General features: G+C 40.8%; 1 protein-coding gene across 1 annotated transcript; it reads right to left on the minus strand.

Annotated features, from left to right (window-relative positions):
* Nucleotides 1-3,311: 3,311 nt before the first annotated feature.
* Nucleotides 3,312-14,842, minus strand: mtmr6 (myotubularin related protein 6). Its single transcript, XM_084033109.1, has 15 exons — nucleotides 14,614-14,842; nucleotides 12,131-12,262; nucleotides 10,422-10,584; nucleotides 10,161-10,318; nucleotides 9,092-9,220; nucleotides 7,960-8,094; nucleotides 7,682-7,814; nucleotides 7,459-7,568; nucleotides 7,102-7,227; nucleotides 6,922-6,971; nucleotides 6,464-6,557; nucleotides 6,258-6,364; nucleotides 5,000-5,134; nucleotides 4,508-4,634; nucleotides 3,312-3,983 (listed from the first exon to the last, which is right to left on the minus strand). The coding sequence occupies exons 1-15, from the start codon at nucleotides 14,635-14,637 to the stop codon at nucleotides 3,633-3,635; spliced, it is 1,974 nt and encodes a 657-aa protein (XP_083889235.1). The 5' UTR covers nucleotides 14,638-14,842; the 3' UTR covers nucleotides 3,312-3,632.
* Between the last annotated feature and the right edge of the window lie 2,416 nt (nucleotides 14,843-17,258).

The following is a 17,258-nucleotide window of genomic DNA, read 5'->3' on the forward strand; positions in this document are numbered from 1 at the left end:
TAAAGGAAATAGATTGTTTATTTTTCTTCACTGCAGCTTGCCGTACAGGAGAACAACAGAACTTTGCCTCAATGGGCTAATCAACAATAAATCGCTTAGCTTAATCAGTAGCCTAATGTCAGAAGGTGTTTAAACATTGGCTGATAAAAAAACACGCCTGCTTTAAACCTATTAGCTGGGGTGCTGCCACAAGTGCAAGTTGCCATCTCTGCCAGTTCTATGAATGGAGCGTCGGTACACCACAAACATACAATAGTAAAAGATGAATTGTGCAAACAAGGCACAGGTGTTGCTGCTTGCCCATAATTGTTCAGTTACACAGTGCAAACACTCACTCACACACACACACACACACACACACACACACACACACACACACACACACACACACACACACATCATCATCATGATCATCATCATCATCCTGCTCTCTAGGGGTCCTGTTAATCAGGTTGTTTTAGGACAGAGGGTCTTCCAGCTCCATCGTGTGTGTGTGTGTGTTTGTGTGTGTGTGTCGCACATGTTCGTGTGTAAAGTATTAAACCCCCCCCGGGATTACCCCCCGTGCTCTTTTGTTACTTTAGTAATCAACAGGGAGTGGTACTAGCTGTTGTTAAGCCATCTAAGCACAGACTGCCCACCACTTTTACATTCCAAAGGCTGAAAACAATGTTTCTATGAGCAACTTTTTTCCTATTGCCACCCACCACACAAAATACATCTAACATTAAATAAATACAAGTAAAATAAAGAAGAAGTCGAATCTGAATAATTGTCTAGTCCTACTATATTTATCCATTAAATGAATTATTTTCAGTGCCAGTTTGTTCGGCAATTCATAGCAGCATCACAGCAGGAAAAGACGTGTGTGAGTGATACAGTTAATGAAGACTCTGTTCCATTTAGGTGAACCAGTTCCAGAGTCCTGTTTTTTTTTTCTGTCACGGTGACATTGCTCCCTATGGCACGGAAATGGAACACAGCCATCAACCCATTAAAGTTATTAGTTACGCCTGTGCTATTTCCAACTGTAACAAGTCCAAATTCCTGTAAAAAAGAAAGCTCTATACTTCATCCATGTGCATGATTCTAATGATATAGCAGTGTGCCATGGCTATATGTTACAACTGTAAAAACTAAATATGTGTCATTATAGAGAAACACAGTCATAAATTACACAAATAAGCAGAAAAAGTTGTATGGTTGCCATTACTTGTGCCTTTGCTGATATTCAAATATGCTGATTACATTTAGTTCTACTTGTATATCAGACAGAGAGAAGCCATTTCACATGCGACACTCACGCAACCTACATCCAGTGCATGCGTTTATACAGTATGCATATCTATGTGGCTCTCTACAGACATGTAGTGTTTATGTTGAGTGGAAGTACAGTATTCCCTCCTTGTCCTTAGGAGTGTTCTCCCAGCATGCCGTGCAGTACTCATCTGAATGATTCAAAGCCCTGGGAGAACCCCCAGCAGCTTAACTGTGGAGGAGACTCCTCAATATTTAATGTGAGGTAACATGCACAAGTAGGCTACAGCGAGATCTCTCCAACTGACACTATAGGGACATAGTGTTGGAGGTGCATTAAACTGACGCACTGCTTCGTCAGAATTCCAAATAGAGAGCATCTTAGAAAAGCTATGATGGCTTAAAGCGAATGATTACTTCTCATCAGCAACTTCAATGAACCTATTAATATAGAAATGAATACCAACTCCATCAAATAAACGACATGTTTTTGATTGTAATAAGGCACGATAAAGGATCTTGCACAAATCATTCCTTAAAGATGTCACTAAAGTCGGATTAAAAACGTAAGCAGCTGGAGAAACCTTGTAAGCGAACACGAGAGAGATAAAAGAAGGATGAAAAGTGACACTTGTGCCAATTATTGTGCCCTTTTTCCTCTGATTGCAAAGAGTTTGGAGCTCCGGAGAAAGCTGACACGGGGGTAACAAATCACACCGCGCTGCACTGCCAGGTCATCTTTCTATTGTAGCTGAGTCCAGTGCCCTGTTTGTCTGATTGCAGTGTGAATGTGTGTGTGTAGGTATAACACACCACTTCTTCCTACAGCATGTGAGGACAGCGAGGAGGGCGGTGTTTCAGCAGGAACTAGTTCTGCTAGCATTAAGTATTTAGAAGCACACAGGCCGGAGTCGGTGGCGTTGTCAAGTTGTGCTTTGCTTCCTTCAGTGCCACACACAGCACTACACAAACTAAAATTCATGTAGATTGCCATGAATTTGCAGAGAAAGTGAAATCACACATTCACTACACGCCGACATCGTCCAGGTTTTACATCTCGTCTTTCTGCAGCAATGCGAGGAAGATGTTTGCTTGTACGGGAATCCAATGAAGTTCAAATCCTTTCTGAGCTCCGATATGAAGCGAAGTTACAACCTTGAGTCTGGAATTAACACAGAATTATTATGGTCTTTAATAAAAGCTGAGCCAAAACTCAAAAATAAATGTCCAGGCTACATTAACATGCCTCATCCCCAGGGCAGCAGGGCAGTAAACCTAACCCAGTAAAAAATAAGGGTGTATAAAACTGCCCTGTTCCAAGATGCGATGACAACTACAAGAAATGTATGGATTTTTCCTTAATCCAATAAATATAGTTTACCATTTCCTACAATATTTTATACATAGTCAGAAAAATATTTTAATAGTTTATTAGCATCTACAATACGTTCTGTCCAGTTAAATTACATTTCAGAACTTAAAGGAGAAGAATTAAAGAGTCAAGCATGTATCAGTACACCTTGTCCCATTGTATCTGTGACAGTCACCCCTGATGAGGATCAGCTGTCAAAATATTCCGCCATTGACACGGCAGACAAGGATGACCAATAGGATTTGGGGATCAATGCATGTTAGTAAATCAGATTATCTAATCAATGCGAGATGTAAAATAGGATCAAATGATCAATGAGGGCAACAGTAAACAGCTGAACCTTTTCAGGGTCTGAACGTCACAGTCCATTTGTCCATTTTGACCATGACCAGTGAGTACTTCCAACTAAACGTGTTTAGTCAGGGAGTAGTGCTGCCTTCCTGTGCTAGATTATCTCTTTTAATGCAGAATTTGATGTTTTATTTTTTCAATCACCCATATTGGAGCAAATCAAGCTCCGGTCACGAACAACATTCAGATTAGGCTGGATTCAAGCCTTTGGATGAGATTGAATATTCCGGGTGCCAAAAAATGTAATCCTTGGGTGTTAATGTGGAGAAATATGATTATTTGTCGAGAATATCAAGGCCATATATTTAGAACTATATAAAAAGATGAACAAACTAAAAGAGCCGCTATTTTTTGAATCAATTTATTCTCTTATTCTATTCATTAATTCTCTATAGTGCTTTTCAACATTCATAAAAAAAACAAGCTTTTTTTTCTATAGGTGCAATATATGACGTTATAATGAGGCTTTCCATTGAGATTTAGACTATACACGCATACAACTTCATTCACTCTGCCCATTCAGGACCATTACGTAATCAGCACATTATCACATACAGAATGACGGCTTCCCCATGACACGCAATTACTTTCAGTAAGCCCTCTCACTCAGTCACGTCTGTCCCTCAGTATCCCACAATCCCCCCGTTTGGTCTCAGCAGGTCATTCGTGCCACTCCAAACTCCAGGCTGACAACAGCTGGCTCCTCTTTGGCCAACTCGCTGTCGTATGTCCCTTCCAGCTCTCCGTAGCTCTGCTTCCTGCTCTCGGTGCCGCTGCTTCCCTCCACCGTTCGCTCCGTGTCGGTGCTCTCCGTGGCCTCCTCGCCGACCTCGTCCTCCTGCTCGTCCTCCTCACGCCGCTGCACTTCTTTGTGGTTTATGGGCGCCCCCAGAATGAGGGAATCGGGACGTGGCGGGAGGGTGTTGGAGCGCTGATCTCTGGTGGGTGGAGGTGCAAGGGTGTCAGATGTCACAACGGGGGTCACGCCGAGCTGGCAGAGCCGCTGAACAGAGAGGGAGGAAGAAGACGACAGAGGGACGTTTTCATTCAGGAATTCAGAAATGCACAATGTTTATGCAGCCATTCACTTTTCACCCTTTGGTCATCTAAATACGATGGCATATTTGAGCTTGAATATTAATATATGTGCATCCACTAAAATGTTTTTGGTGACTGAGAGCAGCCGGTTGCAATTATTTCATCTCAAGATATTCATCATAACAAGAAAAGTAATGGTGGTGTCTTTCTCCACCATTTCTTTCTCCCACAATACACTTTTGTTAGCCACAAGATAATTAACCCATGATATTAGGAACCTTCTGTCATTTATCTCTCCGTTCCCACGACAATATACAGAGAAAATGGGAATTTTCATATATATATTGCGACCTTGTGATTAATCTGATTAAAATGTTGAATCTATTGACAGCCCTAGTTATTTCTAATAATATAATATTTCTAATACAATTATAATGGAGGAGGAAGAGAGGAGGAGAAAGGAGAGAGAATTTGCATGCATCAACTCACATTCTCCAGTGCTTCCAATGTGCTCTCTGCCTTCCTGCTGTTCTCTCTCAGAGTTACAAGGGTTTTGAGGACAGACTGACGTGGGTGCATAGACCGATCAAACTGGTGGTACATGTTCCTCCAGAACCTTGGAAACAAGAACAAAATTGGAAGATGCCTTGTAAAGTGACAGGGACAACAGAGTGAAAAGAATGATTTTTGATTGAGGATGCTTTCAGTTAAGCAGAATGGAGTCATTTTCAGTTTTCAGACTTGTGTGCGTAGTACCTTTTTGTGTCTAGACAATGGAGAAAAACAGTGATGCAGCATTTTTTTTATCTGGGTATGTTGCCAAAGAAACACAGTTTGATATACTGCACATAATAAATATGGGAATGTTTTCATCAGTGGCATATAGGCTCATTCACCATTGCAGATAGAAAGTGTCTCAACAGATATTTATTTAAATGAAACTCTTTAAATACGTTACAGCAGCAGGACGGGTGTACTAACTTGAAATGGTAGGGTAGAGTGGAAGGCTCCAGCACAGGGTGTGCTTCAGCGTACGCAAGGCTGTAGAATGGATTCAAGTAGTTCTGCTTTTCACTCATTAGATATGCCCACAGTGAGTGGGTCCGCTCTCTCAGCCTGGAACACAGCACAGCAGTTTGAGATACATTGATACATACATGTAAACACAGTCCAGTGGTGTAATTGTTAAGGTTTTCAGAAAACAAGATTGATCTTGCTACCACACACAAAAACTCCTATTATTGTCATATATGTGTGTGTGTGTGTTCTATCAAAAAGAATGTTTTCAGTCCATGCTTCTATATGTTTTGTTGAATTATTCATGCTTCCAGTGCAGAGATGGGTAAGACATATACAGTCAGTATATGGTAAATAATTTAAAGCAATGTTTGCAACCCTTTATTATTTGGTAGAATACAAAGAGTCTGATAACACAAATTTTTCTTAAAAGGTAAAACATAAAAATACTGTCAATAATAATGTCAGATACAATCTGAGCCTGTCAAAAACAAGAACTTTTATTGGATGATTTCATTAAAGTATGTTTGGCTGGTCCAGCATTCTCACTGAAAATGTTTTAACATAATTCAACTGTTTAAAACAAGTCGGGAAGAGAGCAATGTTGTGTTAGGTTATCCAAACTGTATGTGCGACCGTGTCATGTGACTTGGGAGTGTGTTCATGGTTCATGGTATTTGGTTAGGTTAGGTTTCTTAGTTGGAACCTGAGGGTAAAGTTGTTGTGCAGAGAGGTTTCAGCAGTAGTTTTCCACAATATAACTGAGAGAAGCCGATTTAAAATACTCTGGTCCAGAAACTCTCACAAACAATTCAAACCTTACTGTGATCCTGATCATAACTTTGTCCTTTTAGATGAAAAATGTCATCCAATTTAGTTGATTGACGGCCTAGTTCATTCTCAAATAAAGGAAAATAGGATAAGACATTTGATTTTTTCTCTCATTTGTTGTCAATGAATGGAAAACTGATTAATTGTTTCCCAGGATGTGTGGGGACCCTGTGAAAACATACAAGAGAGTAGGCCATGTTGCTTGATAGGGTGTGTTGCATGTGTAGTATATTTGTCAGATTGGGATTATATTATTAATTATGTTTGTTTTAGCCTGATGCCGCACAAGCACTTTCCCACACTGGGTAATAAAGGTAATACAATCTGGAAATCAATGTGTGTGTGTGTGTGTGTGTGTGTGTGTGTGTGTGTGTGTGTGTGTTGGTCTCACTGCAAGTCCTCCCTCTGTCTCTGATTGTTGCCAAGGAAGTTTCCATACTGACAGGAGTGAACATGTTCATGAATCTGCAGCAGGAACCACTCGCTGAATTCAAATGCCTACGGAGAGGGTTATCATAAAACAAATACAATAACCATAATGCATTTCAGACCCATTAGCCTGTGTAAATATGACACACGTTATACACTCCAACACACCTGTGGGAACTGCTCCGTTAGCTGCCAGACACACTCCAGGAACTGAGTGAAGATAGGGGACACTTCCTTTGGATCCCCGTCCAGCTGGTCACACCTAAGGGCAAACAATTCAAAGGCAATAACAGTTACATAATAACTTAAAGAATTAGTAAAGTACACAAGGTTTAGTCATGTGCATTTGATCTGTTTATGGAAGACTACTTTTCTAAGAATGTAAAGTATCAATCATTGATATCCACCATTGAGAATCTGGGTTACAAATGCCGAAACAGAGATTTTTCTTGTATCCCTGAAATTGTAATACAGTATAACAATGTGCTGATCTGTTTTATCCTGTTGGATCATTCAAAAAAAATTGGATTCTTAATGACACCTGACTTGTAACCTGACTGAAATAAAGTACATAAAATGTGTGTGTCTGTGTCTGAAGGCTTAATTTGATCCAGCTGCAACCTCACCTGTCAGCAAACTTATGGCCAAAGGAGATCCAGTCTTTCTCTATCAGCACCTAGAAGACAAGTGTGAGGAAGTTTGGAGTCAGAGACACACAAACTAGTAGAAGAGTACATTCATATATCTTTGTCAGGCCTTTAGTTCTGCTTTTAGCTTGTGTGTGTGTGTGTGTTTGTGGTTGCTACCATGAAGCCCTTGATGGTGCGGTAGTAAGGATCCATAAGCAGGACCCCCAGTGAGCAGACCTGGGCTGTTCTGTCCCATCCGTCTGAACAGTGAACCAACACACTGGCTCCTTCCACGGTCACCGCCTGGGGCAAGAGTGAAGACGGGGAGCAGAGGAAGCAGTCGTTGACAATCAGAGTCTATGAGTACCAGACTAGTGGAGATGGGCCGTCAATGAGCAGTGAGATTAAGGTCAAGTTTTTAAACGTTAGGAATATGCCACATGTTACTTTCAAATAAAAACCATGTTAAAGTGCAATTATATCTGTTTTAGAGAAACTAAAATCAAGTATCAGGAAAGGGGTTTTCTTTTTTACCTTGGCGAGGAAGATAGCTGCGTCTACAACGGCCTTGATGTGCCGGAGCCAGCCACTGCTCTCCAGGCCAACCAGGTGGTCACTCATGGAAAGAGACTTCTTCCCAATCTCTGAGAGATGCAATTCCAGATTAAACATTTACTGATTACCTTGTTGGAAAATCATAAAAGTGCCCTTTATAATCTGCAAAAAAAAAATGTATGTGTGGCAACATGTGTTTAACCTTCTAGCAACTTCTGCAGGCTGGCCCTCATTACGTGGATGTTTTCAATGCCAACGAACTGGAAGCGGATGTTGGAGTAGTTATCCTCATTCTCATAGCCTTTACCTGCTGCTCGATTAGCTAGTGCATTCAACTGTAGGACAGAAACCCCCCAGCCAACGAAAACAAATTAATTGCAAATCTCCAGCTGCTCTTTTCAAACGTTTAATATCGTGTTGAACCCAGTTACACGGCACATTTAAGAACATTTCAGAAGAAGGTTTTTGTTTGGCTGTTACCTTTGGCCTGGTATCCATGACGTAGACGAATCGGCTGTTGTGATTGGCTTTGCAGATGGCCTGCAGCATGCTCTCATCCTCCAAGCATCGTGCGCTGAACCCAGAGAGAGGCTGACTGCATCGACACACCGCCGCCTGCCAGGGTGAAGGGAGTATCACACCGAGAACCATAAAACCATAAAATACAAAGCGCTGCTGCTAAATTATCAACCAGAACTAGAACTGAGGGAGCAGAATAATGCTTATTTCGGTTTAGTAGAGACCAGTGGTGAGTCCATGTCTGTCTGGAAATGTCAAATCACCACAGCTGGTGTAGAAAAGAAAATAACAGAGTAGATTTTAATATTATAGTTATTATTCAGTTTATATTTGATCTTATATTATGCATTCTATATCTATTCTTATTCTTTTATAATGTGTTTCTTCACTTTATCTCGATGTATTTAATATTTTATGCAAAGTGCTTTGAATTGCCTTGTTGCTGAAATGTACATTATAAATGAACTTGCTACCTAGAACATTTGAAAAATAACATCCATCATTCCTTCTGTCACTGACTCAACTAGAATAACAGCTCACACAAGTCTACTTAAGCCTAACAAAATGAATATTAAATATTTATCAATCAGACAATGAGTTTTTATTTCAATAGATGTATTGAATGAATTTGTCATTTTGCTTATTTAGTTTGAGTTATGGACAGGCATCGGTAGTAATGTCTTATAGAAAGTAGACGAGTCGGGGTCAGCTCTCTGCTCAGACACTTGTTTTACTAGAAAATCAGGAATTTGCATGCCTTGTGTGTGTGTGTGTGTGTGTGTGTGTGTGTGTGTGTGTGTGTGTGTGTTTAGTAATGGCTGTTCAACAGACATTTTGGAACAAGGTATTTCCTCTAGCACCACCTTGTGGAGAACCATTCCTGTTACCTATATTCACAGTAAGTATGCATGTTGTGGTTGGAAAGTCAAATACACTGCAGCACCCACTAAGGACTTCTAACTGGGCTTTGTGTTTTATTAAACAATCATAAAAACAATTAAAGAATGAAGTGATAGAAGAATACTAAAAATACGAAACCAAACTTGATGACTTATAATACACTATTAAATGGTTGATTCGGTTATTACAGTACCTTCTTTTCTTGGTAGAAGTATGTGAGTACAGGGAAGCGTCCTTTGCTTCTGAACTTGGAACTCCCCACAATGATAGGCTTACTGGCTGTGATGGGAACATACAGGTCCCTTGGATATGTCTCACACACCTGGAAAACAAAACATGCACACATCACATACACACACATGAAGAAGAAAAGATATGGGCAGACGTCTGCTGGTTTGTGAGCATTAGTATTACTCAGTTCAAAACAATAGATGATTCTACCCTTAACTAGTCTCTGTGTAAACATGTTATGTTGGAGAAAAAGGTTAAAAGCAAGATCAGCTAAAGTTTGGTTTCAGCACTTCCCTATAAATAATCACTCTCACGGACTGAAGCCCTGCTTGCCCGTCATACTAGTATTTGGAGTAAAAAGTGTAGCTCTAGCGCCCTCTTCTGGACCTGTATGTATACTGTTTTCATAATATGTAGTAATGTCAAACTGGTTTCTCCAATTTACAGTATTAACTAATACCTTAAAATGCCACCACACCCTGAGTTAAGACAGTTTATTACACCAAAGAGTGCCTTGTGTTTGAGCAGGCAAGCCTGGACAACTTACACAAACGCAAAAAAGTAATACCAAGTGTCAAAAAATAAACTAAACCATATGCATGCTTTTTTTAAATTTGGCTCGGTGATCATGTGACATAAACAAACAGTCTAGTCCTTGTAATTTGCTGTCATTGTAGCAGAAGGTGTTTAAGGCACACAGAGATGGTTCCAAGGTTCAACAACAGTCAGCGAGTCCAGCTTTAACCGGACAGAATACTTGCTGACTACCATTTGGGAGCACTATATATATATTTTTTTTACTCTTTTACATAGTTACTTTTGTTAAAAATATATTTCTGTGCGACTAATAAATCTCTTTGTATGATTGACATGATCTATGGGGTGTAAACATTTAGTCCTGATGCTCATATAAACAGGTGTATTTTTACTGTGATGTAACTCTTGGCTGTGAATCTCAATAAGACATTCCATGACACTGTAGTGAATAAAAAAAGCAGTTATGACTTCAGTATCAGTAACGAAGAAGCTACCTTGTAGTCTCTGTTGACGTTGGTGAGCTGCCATTGGTCGCAGGGGACGCCCATCCTCTCAAACTCCGCCCCGAGGTCGATGATTTGCCATCCTTCCTCTCTTTGTTGGTCGTTCTGTTTTGGGTTGTAGGAGAACGCATAGAGCTCCTCATACGATACTAATCAAATGAGAAGGAAACCAGAGAAAGAGCCTTGTAACAAAACGCAAACAACTACGGACAGATAAAAACACAGATGGTAGACAGACAAAGTGAAACCCACCAGGCCGTAGAAGACGCAGCAGCGAGCTGTAAATGTCGTGACAATCTCTTTCTCTCTGTACCACAAAATGAACCACCCTGAAATTGCGACACTGGATGAACAGAGGACATCCTGTGGTGGTCAGCGAACGCTTCTCCACAGATGCTATGTGGTGATGCAAAATCTGTGGAGGAGGGAAGTAAAAGAGCAAAAGAGAAGTGATGATCTTAAGTTAATGGTTTTTGATTTGTTATTTTAATTACAACTACAAACGTTCTGCACCTTCTGTAATGTACTGTATATACCCTCCTTGACTCATCTCAAACAATTCAACATTTTATTTATGATGATGATTTATAAGGAAGTCATTGGTTTACAAAGCAAAGCCAGGGTAATAATTTAAAATATTTAAAAAGGCACAATTAACCTGGCACTGGTTCACCTGCAGCACACCTATTCAAGTATTTTCTACAGTAAATTTTGTAAAATGGGCTTTCATGCCTATTAGCATTTAAAAGTCATAATAAATATCTGAAGTAAATAAGAATTAGCAGAAGAAGGTTGCGGTTTGTTCCACATTACAAAATAATAAAAAAAAGTATTTTAATGCCATGAAGTGCAGAGGGCAAGGAGGGCAAACTCAATTCATCACCATATTCAACGAGGGCAGTTTGAATTCTACAGGGATTCCAACCACGGGGAATCATTAAGATGCACATTCATCTGCATTGGTAACGACCAGTGAAACCGACACACGCCCACGCAAACACAAAGTATATCCTGATGTCACCACAGCTGTTGAGACAATAACTCAAACGCGGGTTAATAATTCATAAGGCACGATAACATTTGAAGAAACTCCCTCTCTCTGAACAACTGACTCATTTTAAATTGCATCCAGAAATGCAGACACATGAGTATGCTGGCACGTGGTGACAGGCACCTACATACAGGCACCTACAGCACACACAGGATACAGAAGGAGACAGCAATGCATGCTACACCAGAAAAACAAAAAAAAAAAACAGAGGAAAAAGATATTCCCTTTTCTCAGCACAAAAAACAGGAAGGATGGTGGGGATGAGGTCATGGCCCAGGATCTGCTGCGCAAAGCATTTTAAACCACTCTAACCTCTCCAAAATGCAGACCAGAGTACTATTTCCCTCTCCGTCATATAACAGGGTAGAAAAATATAGTATTTTCTTTCATGCATACCCCAACACCATCAGAGGCTTTTGAATCTTTACCCTACTTCCTCTTACCAAACACAAGCTTGCATAACCTGTGCTTTGGCCCAACACCCCACCAATGCACCTCCACACTACATTAGGTTGCAGACGACTCGGCCGTGACCACACTCATGTCACTTTTTGAAACTCTCTGCATATTCACAGCAAAAGACGCGTTGAGGACAGCAGCGGCAATGGTTTTGCAAGAAGCTTCCGGCAACATTGCATGGCATAGTCCTTCCAGTGTGGGAGTGCATACATTATAAAGTATATGGCAGACTCAAAGTGAATTGAGGCTAAAAGCAAGTCCATATGGTCAAATGAGCGTGACTTGGTAAATTGGCACCATCAGCAGAGAATTCTTGGGCACACAAAGGCAGGAGACACTGAAAACATTTTCCATCAAATCCTGGCCTAGTGTGGTAAACTTGGTGAAAAAAACAGCCTGTGAATAATACCCGTCATACTGGCAGAAAGCAGTCTCCACCAAAACGACTCACCCAGATCTCCTGTGCGGCAGATGTTGAGTTGTTGGAGCTGCTCTCCACAAAGATGAGATGTGTTGCTGTGAGGTACAGTGTGCCATTTGTGGATTTGTTGCTGAAGCGATCCAACAGACGCACCTGCTCCACCTGCAACGCCACACAGACACACAATGGCAACATTCATCAGCAGGTCAAGACCTTTAAACATCCTCAGCTGGGTTTTCATTAAAGTATATACTGAATTGAAGAAAGACAGGATCTTGCTAACAGACAATTGCTGTAAGTGGCACTTGGTACTGGCTCCAGCTGGCACACCACTTAATTCTGACCACTACCTTTCAGCTGCCAGTTCCATTTTAATGTCCCTAATTATGATATTGATTGAACAATGTGAAAATGTAATGCTAAAGTGCATGAACCATCTGGTTCCCATATTTGTTTTTGTTTGAAAATAAAATTCAACCATAAATTTCTCTACTTCTCAGTTATTCAAAATGTATTCTTATATACTCCTCCCGTGCGCATAAGCACCCATACTGTACAGGAGAACATTTAATACATTTTAACACAGGAAGAGAGTTGTGGTGCAACAGCCAAAACAAACCTTCACAAGACTTTCCCAACTTGACAGGCATGTATGCTAAGAAACTGTCTGAAAAACCGAAAAGAAATACTGCTGATGTGGACTTTGTAACATTCCTCTCAAATACCTTTTACTTTCCTTATAGTAAAACAAAGTTAGCCCATTGTTACAAGTGACCTCCACTCTGTGGCTAAAGCAGAATTTCAACAGTTGGCAGTAATTGCAGCAAACAGTCCAAATCCATGATTCATCATAGCGGCTCCCTGGTTGACTCAGATATCCTGGCCTTTGTTTCCGTTTTCCGGGTGTTCTCAGATAGGATTAAACAATTGAGCCTATCTCTATCTCCCGGCAACCAGGCGGACACAGCTCTGTCATAGACTGGCCTTTTAGCATATAGAAGACAGGGTGCTTGAGTGAATATGTGAGTTAGTCTCATAAGTAGGTTGATGATGATTATATTCGGTATAAACTAATAATTCAATTAAAGCTACGCTTCATTAAACTACATACAATATTCACCACATAGCTCTAAAATTGCATGCATTTTTCGAAGGTGAGCATCAGCTTATTTGGCAGGTTGACCACTTATTACAACTTGAAAACGGTAACATCAAACAAGACTCTCACAACACTAAAGAGATCGTTTTTTCTTCGTCTTTTTTCCCCCCTCAAGTGATGTTTGCTCTACTGGAAAGCAATAAAGCTCTCCGTCACTGTTTTATTCAAGCAAACACTGGGAAGACTTGAGACAGTAGGGCCACACCCAGTCTGTATGCAATCACACCCACGTGATCCCAGCATAGCCTTATTCTATAGGCAATTGTGCTAAAATGAGTTCACACAGCTTCCTACCATGATGAGGAAAACTCACCTGTCAACATACACACCCCTTCTCAATCACTTACATAAATACACGTTCTATAATATATTAGGTGTGAGCCTAAAGTATGTCTGTGAGCAGAAACAACGTTGTTCACATATGAGTTGTTCATGTCACGGGAAAGCTACCTGAAGCTTTGATGATGCAATCTATATGTAGGCTACTTGGACAATGGTAAACAATGATTATGAACATCAAGTGCTGTATGATTTAATTTGAAGGTATGCACCTTGATATTTAATACATAAGCCCTTAACTTTATGGCCTGAAACATTATTTGACAATGTCTCATACAATAAGCAAATGCAATATATGGCTACAAATCATCCACTGTAGTCCAACATAATAAAAAGTTTTCTTCCGTGTGTGTGTGTGATGTAAATGTTCTACCACCTGCATTTTTCTGTCTGATGTGTAGAATGACAACACATGAAACTTGACCGTCTGAAGTATAGAACCCATACACATCTCCAGCCACTTGGTAGCTTTTTTCTTGTGAGGCTCTGCAAGTCCTGTCTACCTTCAGTGAGTGATTTGGGAGTCAGGTGATGTAATTGACTTGACCAGTCAAACCATTCCACAGTCGTTGGTTGCTTTGGTCGTACGTTTAAGATAACTGCCAGGAAAGGTTACTACTACACATATACAGGACTGGCAGTCCTACAGCGATCACCCATGGGTGTGAACACCTACAAACACTACCAGACTGGAGGCACTGCCTGGCTTGACAGCGTAACGTTGACTCAATCAATACCAGGGCGTGCAGGTGTTAACATTGAAAAGTGAACGCCCGGCTATCTGCTGTACGGGATAAAAACAAGAGTTCACTGATGCTCGTCACGTCCGACACTCCGAGCTGCTGGCGACACCTGCGAGTCATCGTGCCATTAGAGCCACACGCACAAGCACACACACACACAAACATGTCTAAACATTGCTAACTGCTAAACCCAGATATCACTACAACACAGGCCGAGCTGCTGACGGTATCCCATCCATTTGCAATGCACGCTAGCTAGAAATGTTAGCTACCTTTGGCGTGCGGATGTGCTCCATTTCACCGAGTCGAAACAGCTGTCAGCGGCCGCGAAGTTTCACACGACACCTTCAGGAGATACCCGTATCATTAATCATTTATTGGCTCAAACTGCTGCACACGCCGCCTGCACTTTGTCGGAGGCATACGATATATGTTTATTGTCAATTATTTTACACCTCCATCCGCGTAAAGGTCCTGGCAATAACGTCCACACTTCACGTTGCATACCTTTCAAAGTAAAAGCCCGACTTGATGTAAGCGTTCAACAACATGGCACACGAATGAATCCCACTCTGTAAAAATTATGAATTAACGTTGGGTTATTTTGCATTCGTGTGTTTCGTCTTGATTAAGCACAACTTTACTATTTACTAAAGTACACCATGTATGCACAATATACTGAAGTAGTAAAGCTCCTCCAAATATATATATATATATTTTTGTAATAGGCCCTAATGGAGATGTTGATTTAAGGCCCTCTATTATTTCAGTTTATAATTTGCTCATTATAGCATAGGGCAGTTGCTCACTTTGCCTGGTTGATAAAAACAGACTCATGCGAAATCAAGTTGGCCAGTAGGCAATTACACTCAACAAGAGTGTTTGCAAATGATACAAGGGGTGGTGTAGAAATTGAAACTTTAAAGTAAGTGGCATGAAAATGTTGCTTATTGTAAATGTATTTAGATGAAATATACGGCAATGTCAATCATGATATATTTGCAGTATAACTTTTCGATAGTTTATATCCAGCAACAACAAGAAAGGACAAAAAGTAAAGCCCATAGAATAACAAACAGATGATTCAGAAAACAAATTGGACCATTTATGGTCATATTGCAGAAACTGACAAGTAGCACAAAATGACTGAAAAAGAATGTCGGCGTCACAGGGGAGATCATTGCGCAGATAGTGTTTGAATTATTTTGCAAATAAGGGTGTTGCCTGATAGCGTTCAAATCTAGCTTTTATTTTGAAAGTAAAGTCGGGAAGTTTTTGTAAACGTCGGCATGTTGTAACAACGACACTGGCTTGTACCTTGCGCATGTGCGAGCCATCACGCGACACAAAAACAGCGACACGGACGATGGGAAATGTAGTTGAAAAAAACATAACCGAAATATCCTTCGGTGAAATACCAGGCGGGGAATAGGAAAAGCAACACCATGCCAGAATTCAGCCTGCGACAATTGGCGGTTTCAAAAATCTAAAAACAAAAGAGTGTCTACATCTTATCAGGGAAGATATTCCTTGAAATAGACCTGAGAATATCGTAGACCTTTCTGCAGAGAAATGTGATTGTTGTCACGGCCTTAAAGCTGGGGTATGTAATGTTGGAAAGCTAGCAAGAGAGTGTCCCCCCCGCCCATAGAATGATAATACAAATATACTGAAAAAAAGAAGGCCTTCCACATGTTGCCTTGCGTGTGTGTGTTTGTGTGTAGGCCTATATGTATGTATGTGTGTGTGTATATATATAAATATATATATATATATAACATATATAACATATCCTCTTTGGTTTGCTGTTCTATCGCTTGAGCACCGTCACGTTGACTTTGTTGTCCGACTTGACGGCGTTTGGCTGTTGTCTCTGTTAGAGCCCGCCCTCTCAGACACCTGCAGCTCGGTTCAAAACCGACGGAGAGAATCGAAGCCTCCGCCTCTTCGCCGCCGCCCTCAGCTGTTGATCCTCGGTGTGACTGCCGGGGTCGGCTGCGCTCTGACCGACCGGGAGCCGCTCCGTCAGTCGGTGTCCAGCTCATGGAGCCTGCTAACAACAGCGATTCATTAACATAGTGTAGAGTTACACGGACTGGCTTTCACACTTTTCCAAAAGTAGAGCGTATGCCCATCTCGCGATCGCGAATGTCGAGGCAATTGATTTCGGGTTTAAAATGCATTGTAACGCACGTTACTGAGATTTGTACCGAGTAAAATATTACCAGTTTTTTTTGTTGTACTGCCTTACATTACCGCGTTACAGCAAAACGTAATGCATTACAGTAATGTGTAATTTGTAACGCGTTACTCCCAACACTATATATATATATATATATATATATATGAAAAAAAAGATTCTTCCGAAAATGTAAATAACCCCTCTTCTTTCTTGGTTTTTCAGGGGGTCTTTCTTGAACCATTCTTAGTCTGGCCCCTCACCTGAGACCAATTTGCCATGGGAATCCCTACAGGAGCACAAAGCTCCAGACAACACAGCCCTCAGGGTCATAGGGACACACAAACCACTCCACCGCGGTAAGGTGATGGTTCCCGGAGAGGTTTTTTATTCAGGGAAAACCGGAGCACCCGGAGTAAAACCTGATGATGTTAGTTAATTCACTTTTTAGGTGGGAATGGCCTAATTAATTTTTTTTATTCAGGGAAAACCGGCGCACCCGGAGTAAAACCTGATGATGTTATCTAATTCACTTTTTATGTGGGAACGGCCGAATTAATTAGATTTTTATTCAGGGAAAAAACCGGCGCACCCGGAGTAAAACCTGATGATGTTAGTTAATTCACTTTTTAGGTGGGAATGGCCTAATTAATTTTTTCTATTCAGGGAAAACCGGCGCACCCGGAGTAAAACCTGATGATGTTAGTTAATTCACTTTTTAGGTGGGAATGGCCTAAT

Source organism: Eutrigla gurnardus (genome assembly GCF_963514095.1).
Source record: "Eutrigla gurnardus genome assembly, chromosome: 18".
NCBI classification, from domain to species: Eukaryota; Metazoa; Chordata; class Actinopteri; order Perciformes; family Triglidae; genus Eutrigla; species Eutrigla gurnardus.